The sequence below is a fragment of the Sparus aurata genome, chromosome 2 (assembly GCF_900880675.1).
Source record: "Sparus aurata chromosome 2, fSpaAur1.1, whole genome shotgun sequence".
NCBI classification, from domain to species: Eukaryota; Metazoa; Chordata; class Actinopteri; order Spariformes; family Sparidae; genus Sparus; species Sparus aurata.
The window spans coordinates 14,164,792-14,183,283 of record NC_044188.1 but is presented as its reverse complement, the minus strand read 5'-3'; the positions used below and the strand labels follow the sequence as shown (position 1 = coordinate 14,183,283).

The following is an 18,492-nucleotide window of genomic DNA, read 5'->3' as shown; positions in this document are numbered from 1 at the left end:
CTCTAACCCGGCCACACAAGGCCCCGCTAAAAGCACCTTGCAGGCAGAGTCAATGAGCAGGAGGAAAAGGGACACAAACAGAGGAAAAGTGGGGAAGCTAAAGGACAGAAAGGCTGTTTTTTTATCATCGCCTGTAGCTCTGTCGGGGTATAAGATCTACTTGTATAATGGCACTGACACAAAGAATGTGTGCTTGTTTCTCTATGTTTAAACTTTAACCAAACGTACATGAACTGATGAGGCTTTGCAGAGGCTAAATCAGTGGGCTCCAACATGTTCCTTCTGCCATCCTTGTCAAGAACAATTTACGTTGTTTTTCCCCTCCTCTCTAATTTTACCATAGAGTGTAATAAAAAGACAAGTGAGGAGGAAAAAAAGCCCTCTCAAGTCATTCACGCCAGACGTGCATGAGCCTCTGTAGCAGGAACATGATAATTTGTAGGTGGATTGATAACTCCGACTCTTACTTGTTCCGACTTACGCTGTGTACCCCCTACTGCTTCAAAGTAATCCAGAGCCTAGTGAAGCTACAGTCAAATCCTTATGGAGATACTGTTGGCTGGAATTCAGAGCGTTTGAGAGGAGCGTCTGGCGGTATAAATTCAGCTGATTTGTAATGTTCACGACAACGTTTGCTTTTGGATCATTTTACCGGATTAAATCATTTCTTTACTGAAAACAACTACACATCAAAACGTGGGGGGACAATGTAGAAAAATACAGGAATTCCTTGATAGAGCCTTGTGTGAAGCAGAATTGAACACAGATCCTCTCAAATAATTTAACATCCAACAACCCTTAGAGACAGACAGGTTTAATGGTCTCCCCGAGAAGAAAATACTTGGTTTGTTCGGTCTTTTGGTTTAGAACTGGGATGAAGTCCATTTCATGTTTTATTGTTCAGTGTGTGAGGATTTCAGGTTCCAACTTTTTACATTTTTTTTTTTTAGAAAAATATCCTTAATTTGTAATGACTTCTTTTGGATGGATACTTTAAGGTGAGGAATATTTTGAGGGGCACGTTTTATTTGTAGAAACAGGGTCTGAATTTAGAGTTCTTTGTTTGCAATGTTATGAGATAGGGATATATTGTTATGTTCATTTTTTTTTTTCACTGAAAAAGTATTTTTTGGGTGTTTTGTGGGCCTAACATCCGGTCTGGGGAATTACAGAATAGATGTAATGGGATTCCTGACTAAGATTTTTTTTTTAAGGCAACCATGTTCAGCTTTAGTTACAGAAAAAAAGATGTAATTAAATTACAGACACAATCAGTAAAATAGGGGATTGCTAACAGGATTACAATTTTAAAATATAAAATAGCACTTCAAGAGTCTCATACAACATCACTGTGGTCTTAAGTGAAGCCAAACACACACACTTGTGCGTTCCTACAGAACACACACTCGTTATTAAGATGAAATAAAAGTAATCTCACTGATGTGTCTTTTCTCCAGCCTTTATTTGCATATGTTTGGTGTAGAGGTGATCCAAAAGTAGTAGCAAAGTAGTAGCATTACTTTGATGTTGTGATACTTGGATTACATCACTGACTACATTTTTAACAGGTAATTAGTAACTGCATCAGAATAAATAATTATAGGTAAACCCTCCCGGCCCTGCTTGGACCTTAAAGGCCATGTACATTACACAATAAATAGAAAAGCTAAGAAACACAGTAACTACAATCTTATAGTGTTGGAAACATTTAATAATGTCCAAAGTAAAAAGTTAAACAAAAGGGGAAAAAAATTATTGATCGATTCTCAATACAAATAACACAAATGTTACCACCTCCTTAAACTTGATTTTATTGAACATGTTGATTCACAGTAACATCACTGGCGTAACCCTGTGTGATACTCCTTTTACTTTTTGGCTTTCTTTGTGTGGGGAGTAAGAGAAAACCACACCAACACAACATAATGGACACACGGCAGAGCTGATAAACCTGTACGGATTATCTCAGACCTGTATTTCGGGTTTGGCTTAATAACAGGTAGCATTACAAGTCATGCAGGTCGAGCCAAGGAAACACCGATTAACATGGCGGAAAGGGAACAAAACGAGATGATTAAACACAGGTTACTATATTCAGCATTTTGTCTAGAGAGTATTCATGATATACATCAGACTGCAGAGCAGTTGCTCTTATATTTTAACAATAAAATCATAAAAAAGGAAGAATCGGTCATTGTCACTGACTGTAACACACATCATGACGCTTCTATGTCTTTTATCACCTTAAATCTCTTCTCTCAGCTGTTATTTGTCGAATACAGAGTAATTCAGTACATGCTATTAAAAGCATGTGTGGGGGTCAATGCCAAACTAAAGCATGCCTTTAATTCACTGTATTATGTCTATAAATGAAGTACAAAATAAGGCCAGGAACCTATTGAGCCTGTGTATGAGTCGAGCACTGAGCACCATTCATACTGCAGAAGGTGGGAGACACAAACAGCTTCAAATCAAATCAAGTAATGACCTGAAAGTTGAGCTAATCCAAAGCATGAAAATGCCCACCTTTGTATCCACACAAATGCAGTATAAGAGGTGTTATTATCTATGGCAAATTCTTGTGTTATTTCTAGTGAATGTGATTAAAGTGCAATGACTGTTAAGAAATGAAAATGATTGGAGAGAAAAATAAATGAAGTGAAATATTTTTGTTCTGTTTTTGCTCTGAGCATTCAAGAAGAAGGAGGAAAAAAAGTGTGAATGCAGGCGTGGTTTTTTTCCAGGCCTCGCAACACACTCCACGAGTCAAATTCGGGAAACCCACAAAAAGCTAAAAATGAGCACGTCGTGTACAACAGATGTGTTACCCTGATAAACCTGAACGGCTCGCAGAGCCTGAAGCTGAGGCGTGATGTGTTTTAAGGTGCACAGTTTGACACAGGAATTCAGGGCACTCCAGACATACAATGTGATTAGAAATTCTTTGCATATCCACAAGCTGAGGGGGGTGAGAGGACACGGTCAGCAGGAGTGACGCCTCAGGAGCAGCCAGGGTTCAGTGTGTGTGGCTCAAGGTCACTTCAACCACAGATATGTATGCATGTTGACAGTCTAACCGCCGGGCTGCTCTGCTGCAGCAATTACTCGACTGGATTAACAGCACAACAAAATTATTTGGATTTGATTAATATCTGTGCGGCAAAGGGAAATCAGGCACTAAGAAAACCCTGAAGATGGAGACACCTTGTGCCAAGTCCACTCCATCTTTTACCCGTTCTTAAATGGCCAAGTTCAGCAGGTCCTCAGCAACCCTGCTATGCTGCATATGCTGAGTTTGTACACTAGAACCACCATTTTATTAAAGAATTAAAAAAACATGAATTGTGAAACTCGAATTCTTGTGGTTATTTTTTAAATTATTTATAAGAGTTGACTGTTTTGTTTTAACAATTAACAGAGACATTTGTAGCCTGGATTCTTTTTCCACTACTGCTAATTGATTACATTTGATTTAAATTTATATTTAACTTTGTTATTATTTCGCAGGTTGCCCTTTATAAACGTCCATAATGGGAAAAAACAAGAGCATTTGCCCGAGGACTACAAAACATGAATTATGATATAGTATTCATGAATGAATTCATAGTTTTAGTTTATTTTTATTTTTTTAAATCACATTTATGAAAGTTATACGGAAAAAGTTACATGTGTGAGTTTAGCAGTTTTAAAAAGAAGCATTAGTTTTTGAGTTTGTGACAAAATCCAAGTAGGTGCATGGGGGAAAAGAAAATCACTTATTACTAATGGACTTTTAATTTCTAAACATACTTTTGAAGTAGCAGTGATCATTGATGTGATAAATCATTCTCTCTGAATTATCCTCTTGCTCAGTCTCTCAGAGCTCAGAGGGAACATTGCTCCTGAATGCTCCCCTGGTGAGATTTTTTTATTTTTTCCTCTTTAGATATGGCTTCCAAGTAGCCTCCTGGCATTATTTTTATGTGATCTTTGCTCTCCAAATAATACACAATGGACACAAAAACTACAACAATAAACATAGACACATGTGGCGCTCACAATTCCGCGTATTTCAACGTGATAAAATGAATTGTAATTTAATACCAGTCGGGTTATTTACCTGTAACATCTGAATGTTGATAAAAAGCTATTTAAGCAATTATAATGGCGTTATTAAGGCAACACTCCTGTGCGCTGACTCCGTTCCGTACGCCAGCTGTTACCGGGGGCGAGCAGTGGGAGTGATCCGGTCCGGGTGTTCCGGCCGCCCGGTCCTCTCCACTGAACTCCAACCCCCGCGCTCTCTATCAGCATCTCATTCCTGTCTCAATATGTCTCAAGATGGCGGCCAATGCAGGATCGATGTTTCAATATTGGAAGCGCTTTGACTTACAACAACTACAGGTCAGTTCAAGCTCCGTTTAAATCGTCTACCTTGTATTCGCTTCGGCTGCCTCGTCTCTCTCGGCCGCTGTGTTTTGTGTGTTTTCGGCGGCCGCCTCGTAGGTGTTTCGGAAGAGAATTCAAGACCTCTTCCTCACATTGATGAAAGTGGCTCTCTCGCTGATCAGAAATTGATCCTCTTTGTTCAATTCAACATCGATCGGACACTGCAACTGGGCAAGCCGGGGCGACGCCGCGGGGATGCGCCGAAATAAAAACAGAACAGCGGGGCTTTGGCGGAAAGCTTTCGGTTGGCTATCTTTATTGCGTGTTCAACAACTTTTACTGGAGCGAGTAGCCGTAGTTAGCCCGACGCTTTAGCCGCTGTAAGGTTGGATAATTTGGGGGAAAAATAAGTGCGACTCATTATACGGTGGCGCTGTGGTGACACCAACCATTGAGACGGGCAGCTCAGACACACAACAGCTCTTTCGCTTGTGTGTTTTTTCACTGCTTTTTACTGTCAAATCGGTAAGTTTTATTGGACGCGAATGAAAACATTAGCAGCGTTAACGGCTAACGGTTTTGGAGCAGTTTATATTGAAGTCGTCTCCGTGATTGTGGTTGATCAACTCGGTCTTTTTTTTTTTTTTTTTTTTTTTTTTTTTTTTTCCTCTCCTCTCTCTCGCTCGGTTTCCCCTGACGGCAATTATACACAGTGAGGTTTTTCACAGACATTGCCACGTCTGTGAAAGTAGACGGGACCGGGACAGTGTTTAGTTTGACGCCGTGTAATTAAATAAAAAAAATGGTGGCAGAAATATGAAAGATCATGACCTTGTTGATTGTGATGAACTCCAGAAATGTCCCAGCCTCCGCGCACGCCACTAATCTCGGCGTGCACGGAGGGGATCCATGGCACCGGGGAGGATATGAGGAAAATATTGGGCCTATTCAGTGTGTGAATATAGCCCTGTGTATATTAGAGCGTGTTTGACCTATCACAAGACATGCAGACAATGGCACTGTTGTGTTTTCCCGTGGCATTTAACGTGCATTGCTGAATTTCAAATCACAATTTATGATTATGAGCAGCCCCAGTCGCCGTCATCATTAACATAAGATTGCATTATGTAGGCTAGCCCAATTGTTCATACATCATTTTGTAAATTGCACAGAGCTTGGGATTTAAACTTTTATTTAGGTCATGATGCCTCTATGACTGGGTTAGACAAAAGGACAGTGAACAAGTCTTCCCAGCGGGCTTTGTGTCGCACTTATGCCACATCATCAAGGCTTCACTTCTCCTATTTATTTGATCCTGTTTGGTCCTCCTACTCGTGCCCCCTTGTTCATGCATTATGTAAAAAATTTGAGACTGCTTTCTCTTTTCTTTGCTCACTATCTATCTCCCACCCCCTTCCTGCCTGCCTGCCTGCCTGCCCCCCCCCCCTCCCCCCCTCACATCTTGCTCTCTCCTCACCTCCCCCTCCCCTCCTTTTTAATTTTTTTTTTCCTCCCTCTTCCTTGGCCCTTCACCCTGCTTTCACCCATCTCGCCCTGTTAGAACTGGTGTGTGTGCGTGCATGTGAGTGTGTGTGTGTGAATTTGTCTGAGATCAGTCTTTTCCGTGGATTGACTGCCAGCACGGACAGTGAAGGCACTGCCAGCAGCCAGGACATGAAAAATGCATCGCATAAGTTTGTGATAAGGCCCTGGGTAATTATGGCAAAGGCCCCTATCACAAGCGATTAGTCAGGACAGTGAATCTGAGCGTGTGCAAAAAGCCTGGCGGTTGGCAGGCCTGTCTGCAGGATAGGAATCAGTCGGCGCTCGTGTGTTTGTGTGTGCACATTTGTGTGTGTGTGTGCGTGCACGCAGAACTGCTCAGAACATTCACTGTCTATTATTGATGACATCTTATTTACTCTCCCTCCCACTGAGAGGCTCCTAGAGGAAAGCCTTCAGAGGAGAATCTTTTTTTTTTCTTATCCAGTTTCTGAGGATAATGTGGGGTTGGTATGATATGATCATGGTGTACACATGGCCTTGTCAGCCAATTGCGTTCTCATTTGCTTCTTCCTTGTGATCGACTGGACAGTGTGCACTTAAATTCACAGTCTGTGTTTCCTTTGCGAGAGGCACCAACTAGCAAAGGAATGTTTTCTCTCCTTCTTTTTTTGGGTTTCTTTTGATGATGAAAATCCAACCCAACCTAGATGTCAGTAGCTTTAAGCCATCATAGCGTCTATTCCTCAGGCTCCAACTGCTGATGTTCATTAAAATCCTATTTGATCAGTGTGTCCCATTCCCTGTGTGAGAAACTAGCTAGGTGGTTGTTACAGGACAGAGAGTGCTTTGAAACAGCACAGCGAGCTGTTAACTTGTCTTTTCTGCATGCTTTTTTTCCCCCCTCCCTTTCCTCCCCCCACCACTACAAACACAAATGGGTGCAACAGTGATGCTTTTAGCAAGGTCTCGCACACTTGCAAAATGGATCAGTGATTCAGAGATGATGGCAGGGTGACAGTGAATTACAGATGGAGGAGGTTTTAACGTCTGTAATCCCTGTCCATCCATTACAGAGTTGAGTTTCTTTAGAGGGGATCATCACTCTTCTCTCCTGTTGTTTTTTCTTTTTTCCTTTTTTTTTTTGACCCAGTCAAGCAGTTTGCTGGAACATTGTGTTTCTGCTCGAGAGATTGTGCTTCATTACGGGCAAAAAACCTTAATAAGACACGAGCGAATAGCTGAGCCTAAACCTATACTTTATATTTTCTGTGTGAGCGCGGAAAATTAAGAACAGACCTTCCTGTTATACACAATTCCCAATTTACGCCTAATAGCCTACATCTCACCTCATAACATTTCCTGGAACAATGCACCCTAGAGCCATTTTGAAAAATAGTTCACTACGTTAGTGTACGGCTAAAGAGTGACTTAGATGAAAACCGATCTTCAGCTCGTTCTTCTTCACCACCTCCTAATGGGTAAATTTAGGAAAAGGGTTTGTAAGGTGATCCCTGAGCTGTGGTCAGTGGCAACCTGAGTGGTTTAAATCTCTCAGCGACTGGCCCACTGTTGTCTGTAGGAGTTTTAGTGTTAATTTATGAGCTGGTTGTCTGAACTCACTGGTGGGATATTTTTACCCCTCTGTTGCTGCACAGGCTGGGGGAGCATAGAGGAAGGGGCATCACGTCATGCTTTTACTGTAGCCAACCGCTTCTCTGCCCAGTGACAAAACCTGGCATTGGGACTGAGGTTTCACTGTGTGTCGGTGGGTGGTGAGCGACTAAGCATGAGTCAGAGAGAAGGACGAGTGCATGTCAGGTCTTTGGTCTGCCCCTCGGTCTCCTTTGGTCAGGGCTATGTCATCCTACTTTCTAAGAGGTTATAGTGTATCCTCATGAGCGATACGCTGCATCAGACCGAGAGGAATGTTCAGCTCTCTGAAAACTGTAGAAAAAAAAAACTTCTCCTCATCTACCTTATCACCGGCTAATTGTCAGCGGAGGCCCACAACTCCCCAACCCTTCAGTGATTTAGTGAACGTCACACTCGGGCTCGGTTTCCTCACCCTCCCTCTGCTTTGAGGAGTATCTGCACTAGACTCCGTTTATCCGATTTCATACAAAAAGTGTATTCTACCCTGTGGAATTAGATATCAGAGTATTTAATTGAACAGTATTATCGTGCATGGCAAAAAAAAAAAAAGACCAATGTTGTGTGGTTTTTGTACAAAAGATGAAAAGCACTTAACAGAAGTCTATAAATAGGGGTACCCAAACAGATGGAGTCAGCAGCTCTTAATGCAGGCTTTATGCAAAAGTGTGTGTGACAAACAGACATGTTTCCTTAGAAAAACTGAAGGTGTGGAAGTTGTGTTAAAAATACACATTTTCCATTTTTGTTTCCACAGTTTTTAATTTTAGATGAAGCAACACTAAAACACTGAATGTGGTTTCTTATATTTGAACCTCCTGTAGTTAAGAGGGTCTAAATGTTATACAAAACAACATAATAAGATCATTTTGTCTCCTCTTGTATGGAGTAAAAATCCCTGGAGGTAAACCTGGTCATAAAACTTAAAATAAGTATCACTTAATTACTGTGAAGGCCTGTCTGTTAACCCCCAAGAAAACATTTTTTGGCTTTCATTCCATTCAAAAGTAAAAAAAAAACGTTTCTACACAGGGTTGGTAAACAGTCTCAAAGGATGGGAAAATCCGTAATTTTTAAAAATTTCTCCTTGAAAAATGATTTTCTTTTACCATTAATCTGGTGTTTCATCTAAATCATGTACACCAAAGATCCTTTTTTTTTAAATTAAACAATCCTAATACGTGTTTTCTTGTCTCCTGTCTTCAAAATGAGCAATCATTAAATTATCCAGATCAAAACATACACTCAAAGTTAATAGGAACAGAATACATTAATTTCTGTAGGTATAAAGGAATTCTTAAAAAAAAAACGCCAAAAACAAATCGCTGTTACATTTATAACAATTTAGATGTGCTTTCAAAAAGCAGTGTGTAACCTGGTTTCAGTATACGCAGGGATTATGTGCTGAAATATGCCTGAAATTTGGTCCAACTCGCCATTAAGAAAGTGAAGTTACTTTTTGTTGCCGTTCGTGTTCTCAAATTTAAAATGAATCTTCACAACTGATTTCACATAAGACTTATTATAAGCAGCATTTAAGCTCCACAAGCTGATTGAGGACATCATAATATATTAGAGGAGGATCCAGCCTAATAACTTTTCTTGGTTTACTTTGTTTCCTGCTCCTCCTAAACATACAAAGACTTTGCCTGATACAGGATTAAAGAAGTTGATCCTGATAAAGAAGTCCATCAAAATGTAAAAATGTATTGGCCAATATCTTCAAAAACATATTTCATGTCTTGACATGCTCAATCAATACCTAAATAAAACTGTATTAATTTGTGTCAACTGCACTTCATATGCTGCAGTGTGTAGTGTAGTTTTCCAGCTGGGATCACTAACATACAGAAATAGCACATTACACCTCTTAAGTATAGTTATATGTAGAAAAACTTGATTTTGCATGAAAATGTGACAAATTTATATTTGATGTGACTCACAGTCACCTGGAGAAGTAACCTTGCTGTAATGCTTTCGTATTCCTCACCACATCATACTAAAACACTTTAACGTGACTACACAGACAAAACTTTGAGCTAACAACCAGCAACAAGAGCGCAGGGGGCAATTTCCAGGGGCCTGTTTTGAAGTGGCAGGCATTATTTACAGACCCACTTGGAGTCTGTCTCACCTACAGCATCATAGAGTTTCAGTGTATCTCATGACAGAAGCATCCATTATTCTGCTGCTCTGTATTCCAGCAGGGCTTCAGTGACTGGACACTTCTCTCTAGGCTCACTTTAGAATATACTTGCCATTTCCTCTTGTAAGTTTGAGGATGATGCCCACGCTATTTAAAAATCAAGTGTACACTTGAAACGGTGCCTCCAAGGCCAGTGTAATCTTGTATAGTCTATTGTTCATCTTGTAATATTAAGCCCATGGTTTTCAGTAAACAAAACTTGCATTCCCAGGGGAAAAATGTCTGCTCTCGTCCACAGTTGACTGGTAAAGTAAGAATGCACATACACACAGTGAGGTGCAGACCACCAGGGGCTCAGATCCAGTCGAGCAGTCTTTTCTTCTTGCTTCTGGTCTTATCTTACTTGTCTACCACGTGATTTCAGCTGTCTCACCCTCAACGAGTTGATCTAAATTAAAATGCCAACTTTTTATGAACACTCAATACCTGTTGGTTTTCAGAAGTTTGTCACCTGCTTGTGTACAACTTTTCCCTGGGGAATCGAACATTGATGTTTTTGAAGGTATTGTCACGATACTGAAAGTTCAAACCGATGCAACACTTATTACCTACTAATGATTAAACTTTATTGATCCCTTTTCTATTGATAATTGTCATGCAGAGCGTGTTGTCGTGTTGTGTTGTAAGTGAAGTAGGGCTGCAGCTAACAATTATTTTGAGGTTAAACTAAAGATTTTTTTGATAATCGATTAAAACACTGATTCTTTTTAGATAATATTTTGCCTATAAATGTCAGAAAATAGTCCAAAAAATTAAGAAATAACTTGCCATTTACCAAGATGCCTTCTTAAGATTACTTGATTTAGTTCGACTAACAACCAGAAATAGCATGATATTGGCCTTTTAATAAGATTGCAATATTGTCATTTCAAAATCTTAAAAATTTCCTGCTAGGACTGAGCTACAAAATCATAATACATAGTTTTTTGGTAAACAATAAGCAGTAATGTAGATATAATGACGAAGTGTCTAAAGGCAAGTATTAACAAGTACATTCAGGTAAGGTCAGAAAATGAAATCACCTACTGTAATGCAGCCTTTAAAAGCAAGAGGAACCAACACTTATGCCATATCACAATACAATATAATGACATCTGAAATCTAAGATGATATACAGTGTCATATAAGGATAACAATAGATAATTGTATATTTTTCAGGTTTTATGATAAGCAGAAAATCAGAATTCCTTGCAACTGTGGAGGTGGACCCAATGGCTGTTTGGCAATTTTACTAGAAAAACTGTTAATCAATTGTCAAAATAGTTGCTGATTAATCTTCTGTCATTTGGAGTCATGTATTCTATTTTTCAGTAATGGATCATTCTTTTCTGTATTTTCCATACACCAGAGTCATTTTACACTGTACATGCAGTACATGAGGATTAGGGTTTATGAGGAAACTCAAGAAATATGTGGTGAGAATAACTTTGAATAATGACGACTTTGGTGAAAAAAATGGACTTAAAGCAGCTGAGGAAATGTGAGCTTTTAGAGCCCGTTTGATCGGTTGTTAAATTCTGATGACCCAGCAAGCTGAGTCTGGATGAGATTTGCAGTGTTTTGAGGAGTTAAACAAGATGTTAACATGGAAATATAAACAGAGGCAATGGACCAGAAAACGAAATGGAGTCCCATTTCCACGAGGTACCACAATGTGATAATTTAGACCAACTGCAGACGGTCACACAGTGGGGGCCAGTGTTTGAAACATTTTTGACAAGTTTGGCTGAGCGCACTGCTGAGTTTGAAGCTAATGCAGTGCTTCATTTTGTTGAACAAACGAGTCCCTCTGCATAAGCCTGCCGAAATTTATTCCTGTAGCAAATACTCTGTGGCCTTCAGCGTCTGGTGTGGCCAAGCTTTTTGGTGAACCACTTGCCCTTCCTAATTTTAGTGTTGTTTATCTCACTGTTATCGGGGCTAAATAAGGCTTGAGAAGGATCCTTGCATGCAGACCTCATCCCATGTCAACCCATGACTCCAGTATCAGTGTCCTGCTAGATCATTGACCACAGGTATTGAATTCTAATAGGCCTATTGGTGTGTCCTAATGGTCCAAGTATTGAATTATGATATTGGCATGGGCTGATGGCTTCAGGATTGAATTATGATATTGGTGTGCTGCAGGCTAATGGTTCTTAGTATTGAATTATGATATTGGTGCACTTTGATGGTGTAGGGATTGAATTATGATATGACTTGCTATCTGCTAATAGCTCACTCTGTGTAACTCTCAATGTCAATCATGGCTTCAGTTGCGAGATCCATAGCCGGCCTTCAGGCTGAGCCAATCAGTCACATTGGATGGGAGCAGCCTTCAACCTTTAGCCTCACTTCTCACTCCAATCTGTTACTGTCTTACTTGATGTTGTCTTCTATTCAGTCCATCAAGGAGTTTATGATTTGCTACAGCAGGAATTGTATCATTTGAAAAAATGTGCTTCATGTGACCAATGCTGAGGCGCAAAGTTTATTGTCCATGTTGTTATGTCACCTTGTAAATCCTGTCGTTTTAGCTTTAAAAAAGGGTGATGTTACAAACTTTCACATCGTCCTCACAGCTATAAGGCGATGAGAAGTTGGATGGTTTAGTGTGTGTGTGTGTGTGTGTGTGTGTGTGTGTGTGTGTGTGTGTGTGTGTGTGTGTGTGTGTGTGTGTGTGTGTGTGTGTGTGTGTGTGTGTGTGTGTGTGTGTGTGTGGATTTGTCATTTTCATACGCTGCCATGTGTTTAGGAGCCTAATGTTAAAGTAATGGAATTGTAATGGCTCTGAATGTGAGCTAACTTCGTCTCTGTTAGTGTCCACACCTTTGCAGTGTTTATGTTGAGCTCAGTCCCATTTTGGTAGTTTAAAAGCAACCAGAGCTGTGATGGTCCTGCTGCCAGCTCACGGAGTAAATGGACGGCCTGCTTCTGTGTCAGCCCGCTAAAAATAACACAGACTGCTGGCTGGGCTCAGCAGAAAACTACCACCGATTATGATGATTCAACTACCCTGTATTCACAGGTGCGTGTATGTGTGTGCTGGATGGGGGTGGTTTATGCTTAACAAATTGTTCTCTGCAGTCAGTATACTATTTACAGGTCTAGTTTTAGGTTGCAGTCGTCAAACCGTGCTCAGTCAGAGGAACTTAGAAACTGTTGAGGAACTGCTTATGTATATTTTCAGCTTTTGAGGTTTAATCATTTAAGGAAACAACTGTCTTATTTAAGTTAAGTGAACAAATTTGTTTTGTACCACTAGCTCCCTGCTATAGGGATGATCAATTTTGAAGGCATCCATATCTACTTTACAAGTGAATTGTATAGATTGTGGTTTTTAGTGTCATCTACTTCTGTTCCAAAAATTTACACCCGAGCTTGGCCAATACTGGATTTTTAAAGGCTGATATAAAAACGATCAGTCTTTAAGTAATTAATATGTAGGCTAGATCTTGAACTAGGTAAGAGTTATTTTTTAGCAGTTATTTTTTCTGGTCAGCAAATCCAGTTTTAATGCCAGAATTATAATGGGGGAAGGAGAGCTGGTCTGCATTATCTCCAGAAAGGCAACTCCTCCGGTTGTCGGACACCAGCCATCATCCACTGTCAGACCCAAATTCTGCTAATCCCAATTTGTAAAACAAACTATCAGCACAGATTAATTTGCGAAAAGCTGATCAATAAGTCAACCTGTGTTTCACATAACCTCATTAGTGCTAAATGAACAAACCAGTAGAGTGATGTAAACAACTACATGGCTATGCTGATTGGACAAATAACTTCATGATGCTTTTCATTGGGTGGCCTATTGTAAATACTGTAAACATAAATTATAGCCAAAGGAAAAACAGATTACAGTTAAGATCGTGTTTGTAATGAAATATATTGTGGTGAGGGCAGCAACTATTAATTATTTGAATCTTCAAGTGATGTGCTAGTTATTTTTAAAATTAATCGATAAATTATTTAGTCAGGCCACAACAGTCTAAAACACTAAAAGATTGGAACCAGCATATATTTGTCATTTTAGAATAGCTGGGGGTTAATATACTTTCACCACTTGAATCTTATTGTCAAAGCTCTAATTGTGATATCATTTGTCCAGATTGGCCACTTCTTTCCTGCTGTTATTACTGCTCAGGTTTAGCCTAATAGACAGTTAATAACCATAGTACTGATCCATGGCTTTGTCTACTGATACATGGGAAATTCCATGTAAATGACTCAGTCCTATATCTGTTAAATTCATTGGGCGTCCTCAGACGGTACCTTAACCTCTCCCTGACATTTGACCTGAGCAGCTGTCAGACTGGAGTCAGGGTTCAGAGGTGGTCTGATCCTGCAGACCTCACTCTGACCTGGACTGTCTGACTGGTCAACCTTTCAGGCTAACAGATGATGACTTTACCATCTGTCTCGCCTTTTAACAGGTCTAGTCTCCTTGAACTTGAACTTGTTGGGATGTGGAAATATGGAAAAAAAACACTCAAGGGAGAAAGAATCTTCTGACAATTAGCCCAGGCTGTTTTCCTATGTTTATGTGTTTTTTATTTTTAAAGGATGACCGAATGAATAGTCACTTTCAAAGTTTTTGTTTACTTATTTGAATAATTTGTGAACTCCTGCTTGAGTTGAAGGAGTCTCTGTATCCCCAGTTTGAAAAACATAGAACTGACTGTACATTGCTAAGCTCTGCTGTCTCATTTTTAAAAGTGAGAGTTGTCCTCTTGAGGAAGGGGGGAAGGGACTATGTGTTTAGTAGACACAGGCTCATCCGCTGACTGCTGTCTGACCCTGAGTTCAGCGGTATGGTTATTAATAGGCCCAGTGGCCTCAACTTCCAGGAGGCCCTCTGATCAGCTCCAGATGTGGAATGAGAGAGGACAATTCGATGTTAGCCTATCCATGTTTCACATGAAGCAGAAAGTAGGGAGATAGGCATTTGGTGAGACTGATAAAGAGTGGGGGAGGCAGCGAGGGACAGGAGACCTTTCCACAGCAGGAGTGTGTTTTGTGAGTCTTTGTTTTCATGTGTGTGTGTTTTTTCGTTTATTACACTCTATGCCCTCAGACCAAAAGACCGTAAAAACGTATGGCATCACCATGGTGACCATAATAACTACCTATAAAACAGCGTGTAAACTGTGAAATAAGACAAACAGACCAGAACAGCCCTGACTGGCTGGCTGGCTGACTGAATGGCTGCCTTCCGCCATAAAACTATTTGAGAGCCAGACTGAAGGAATGCCTTGGAGGCTGCTGTGGCTGTCACGACACATGAAAGGATTAGGCTCTGTGTTTTATCTCCTCTTTATCTGATGGTAATGGATAAGCTGAGTGTAGCCTATCATCTGACGCTTGGGCCGGGGGTTTGATGTTTTAGTAGGGTGACGGTTTGTTGAGTTGACCGCTTTGGTCTATTGATTGCTGTTTGATGGTTTTGATATGTAGGCTGTGTGGAACAGGTCAAGTCTTTTATGCAGTGAAGGCTCCAAATAGCTTTTAGCTGTCCTTCACTCCCCCCATTACTCCAGTGGTTCGTTTGATGTTTGGATCAATCAATAGAAAGAGCCTGAGCTCTTACACATGCTCCATCCTACTTCCCACTGAGCTCAATTCCTCTTCCTTCATTGTGCAGGCTTTATATCATATTCTCTCAATGCAGAGTAAATGATATAATTACAACCCATTACGTAGCCTAATGCAAGCTAATTATTCTGTCATTACTGTAAGGATTAGCTATGCTCATTCTCTCTTTCTCACTGTGTTTCTCTGCCTTTGCCGCTCAAAAGTCGTGCAAGCAGAGCAGAAAACTCTTACTCATAAAGGCTGAGTAAGACTTAGCCCCGGGACATGCGCTGTTGACGTTGATCGTATAGACCATGGGTGTCAAACTCAGTCAGAAGGCTATTCTATGCTAGAAAATAGTGACAGCATGGGCCGGACACATTAAATGAGTCTAGTTGTATCTAACCTAATGGGGCATTTTTGATATAAGCTTTTGATTTATGCGTTGAAGTGAACATGTTGCTTTTATAGGCTGTGACACAACTCCTGCTGATGTGTCATCATCAGGCGTCTAGAAAATTACTGGATACAACAGATAGACGAGGCTAAATTAAAATGTGGAAAAGGGCATCATGCAGAGCAGGGATTTAAAGTACCAGAGGCACATGAGAGCGATGCAGCCCCTTTTCTCACTGTTCTGTAACTGTGCCAATAGCATGAAGCTGCTTGTAGTCCTTAAAAGGAAGTTTAAGTGAATTACTTCAAATCAAATAGGCTAACGAATTGAGAACAGATCAGATCTTAACTTAGTTAGAGCAACTTTGAACACGTCTCCGTTTTGAAGGGTAATAGATTTTCTAAAAAGGACTATCTCATATACAAATTTTGCCATGAGTGGAAATCTACAATATTATAACACTGCGAGGCTGCACCTGTGACCTTGTCATTATCCACCGATGTTTACTTCTATGTGCATTTGATGTCAGTCGTTGTCTGAGTCCTTGGGACCCAGGCTTGTGTATATGTGCTTCAGGGCCTGGAGAGCCCCACTCTTCTCCCAGACTTGATTAATCCCTATCGCCCCTCTCCATGATCGCAGTTTCCATTTTTTAGTCCATATCTGTGCACTCATCCCCTCCCCAATCTCCTCTCACTGGCACAGAATGGCTTCCTGGCAGAATGGAGGCATTAATTCAGGGATGAGAGGTGTGATACTCTCTCGCTCGCTCTCTCTCTGGTTCTCTCTCTCTATATCTGTGCTCTGTTTGTAATGCGTGGCCTTTATCGTAGCTGAAACAGCTCACTACCCTCTGATCCTATCTCAGATCTCAATATCCTAGCCGTTCCACCCTGTAAACGCAGGGATGAAAAATCTTGCCCTTTCACCAATGCATTACAACCTAGCATATCGCCATACCCCTCTCCTCCCATTGCACCCACCACACCACTCACCCTTTGTGACACAGGCCTCCAGCTAAATTCGAACTCGGCAAAATGAGACCAAGTGAGCTGCACTTCCTCTACGCCAGGAACCATCTTAGTCTCATTATATTTGTATTTAGGCTCAGTCCTGGCCTCTGAAACCCCTTGTCAGACAATAGGTCGGGCAAAATAATGACTAGCTCTCAGTAAGCTTCAGGAGAGTTAAGGCTTGGATGTTGGGGAGATAAAACAACAACCAGTCTCTCAGCAGAGAAACATGGATCAATACAAACGAGGCTGCGGTGTAAAAAGGCTGTTTTTGATCCAGGCTTGCGTCAGCGTCAGTGAGGTGAGTCTTGACAGCTCCTGTGCTGTTGGTAGATATGGATCTGTGTTCAAAAAAAGGAGCAAAACGCTCAGGGACCACAAGCGTCTTGTTAAGACTGTGGAGAGTGGTAGGCTGACCCCCCGCCCCCAGCCGCTCTACACACAAACACAGATGCACCCACAGTTGCACAAACACACGCACACAAAAGTGTTCAGGCCTCAGTTGTCACAGTGCAACTATTGTGTTTGCTTGTGGTAAAGAAAACTTTGCGGCTTTCACTCCAATGGGTGAGAGGAAAAGCAACAACGGAGATTCAGGAGGATATGACTTGCGTCTTCAAACCCTGTGTGGTTTGAGAAAACGGCGTCTGCTTGTACATTCAAAGTTCTGCACCCTGCTATGTCAAAGGTAGGAAGGCAGACAGGCAGCCGGGGTTGTAGTCTCTTATCTGTGCTGCTGTTGTGCTGTGTTTTGAGGGGGCGTGCCTGTGATCTGTGATCATGTACCGTGTCGTTGTAGCAAGCGTGGCTGTCGCTCCTGACTGAGCCGCCACCCCACGACTCCACCCCCACACAGGAGGTTTGGCATACAGAACAGTCAGCCGCATAGGAGGTGGAACGTTCTGAAGGGAGATGGAGGGGGAGTTTCAGAGGAAGGCCTCGTAGATTTCAGATAAGACATCTTTCCAGACGCCTTTACTGTTTACAATCATAACCACATAACAGCCTCAGACATGTCAGAGATAAAAGGGAAGATTAGTGACTGCAGCGGCAGGACAGAAAACTTCATCTCTTAAACATCTGTGTCATGTTGCCAAGTACAGAGGAGACAAAAAGCCTCTCACTTTGTACACAGAAAAGTTTTTATTTTAAAATATTACCCTCTTCTGCAGTGTGAATAATATGGTGTTAGCATTACAAAGAAGAAGTGAATGTATTTTCTCTTTCTGTGCCTGGCTTCAATTCAAGAGTGGTACTCCATTAGATTAATGTGTAAAACATGCACCGAATGCAGGGCAGTTAACCTACATTGTGTTTGGACTAAAGGAGTAGTGGCAGACTACTTGGCATGTGTGACTGTAGACGAGGTGTAAACAAAGTGTTTCTAGCAGCTACAGTTCCAATTATTCCACAGAGAGTGAGATCTGAAGCAAATCCTCGTGTGGTGTTCTCTTCTCCTGGTCACCATGTCGGCACAGACGGCAGCTGCAGTCAGATTGACTTCACACTGTGTACATAACAATAACTTTGTTGTCATTCCACCAGCCTATCTGTCTCGGCATCGGCGGAGCGTGAGGGCATAAGGAATTCCATGAAGTTTTGATACCTCAATTAAAGTGCGTCTGTCTCCTGTTATCTCATTTAGTCTGTAGTCGATATGATTGGCATAATCAGACATGCCTGATTGGTGCCTCCCATTTAATTAATCAGTCTCACTGTATCATCACCTGTGGCTCATTAGAGTAATTAGAGCGAATTAGTCTGATAGAAGGCCTCTCTCTGCCTGCAGACGAGTGGAAGGA

At 41.1% G+C, this 18,492-nt stretch overlaps 1 protein-coding gene across 4 annotated transcripts in view; it reads left to right on the top strand.

Annotated features, from left to right (window-relative positions):
* The first annotated feature begins 4,236 nt into the window (after window positions 1-4,236).
* The window catches only part of cux1b (cut-like homeobox 1b), a 66,856-nt gene continuing 52,600 nt past the window's right edge, over window positions 4,237-18,492 (top strand). For all 4 annotated transcript variants that reach the window (XM_030440658.1, XM_030440633.1, XM_030440651.1 and 1 more), the window contains exon 1: window positions 4,237-4,383. In XM_030440658.1, the coding sequence (XP_030296518.1) occupies window positions 4,321-4,383 (63 nt within the window). In that variant the 5' untranslated portion in view covers window positions 4,237-4,320. The remainder of the gene's footprint in view (window positions 4,384-18,492) is intronic.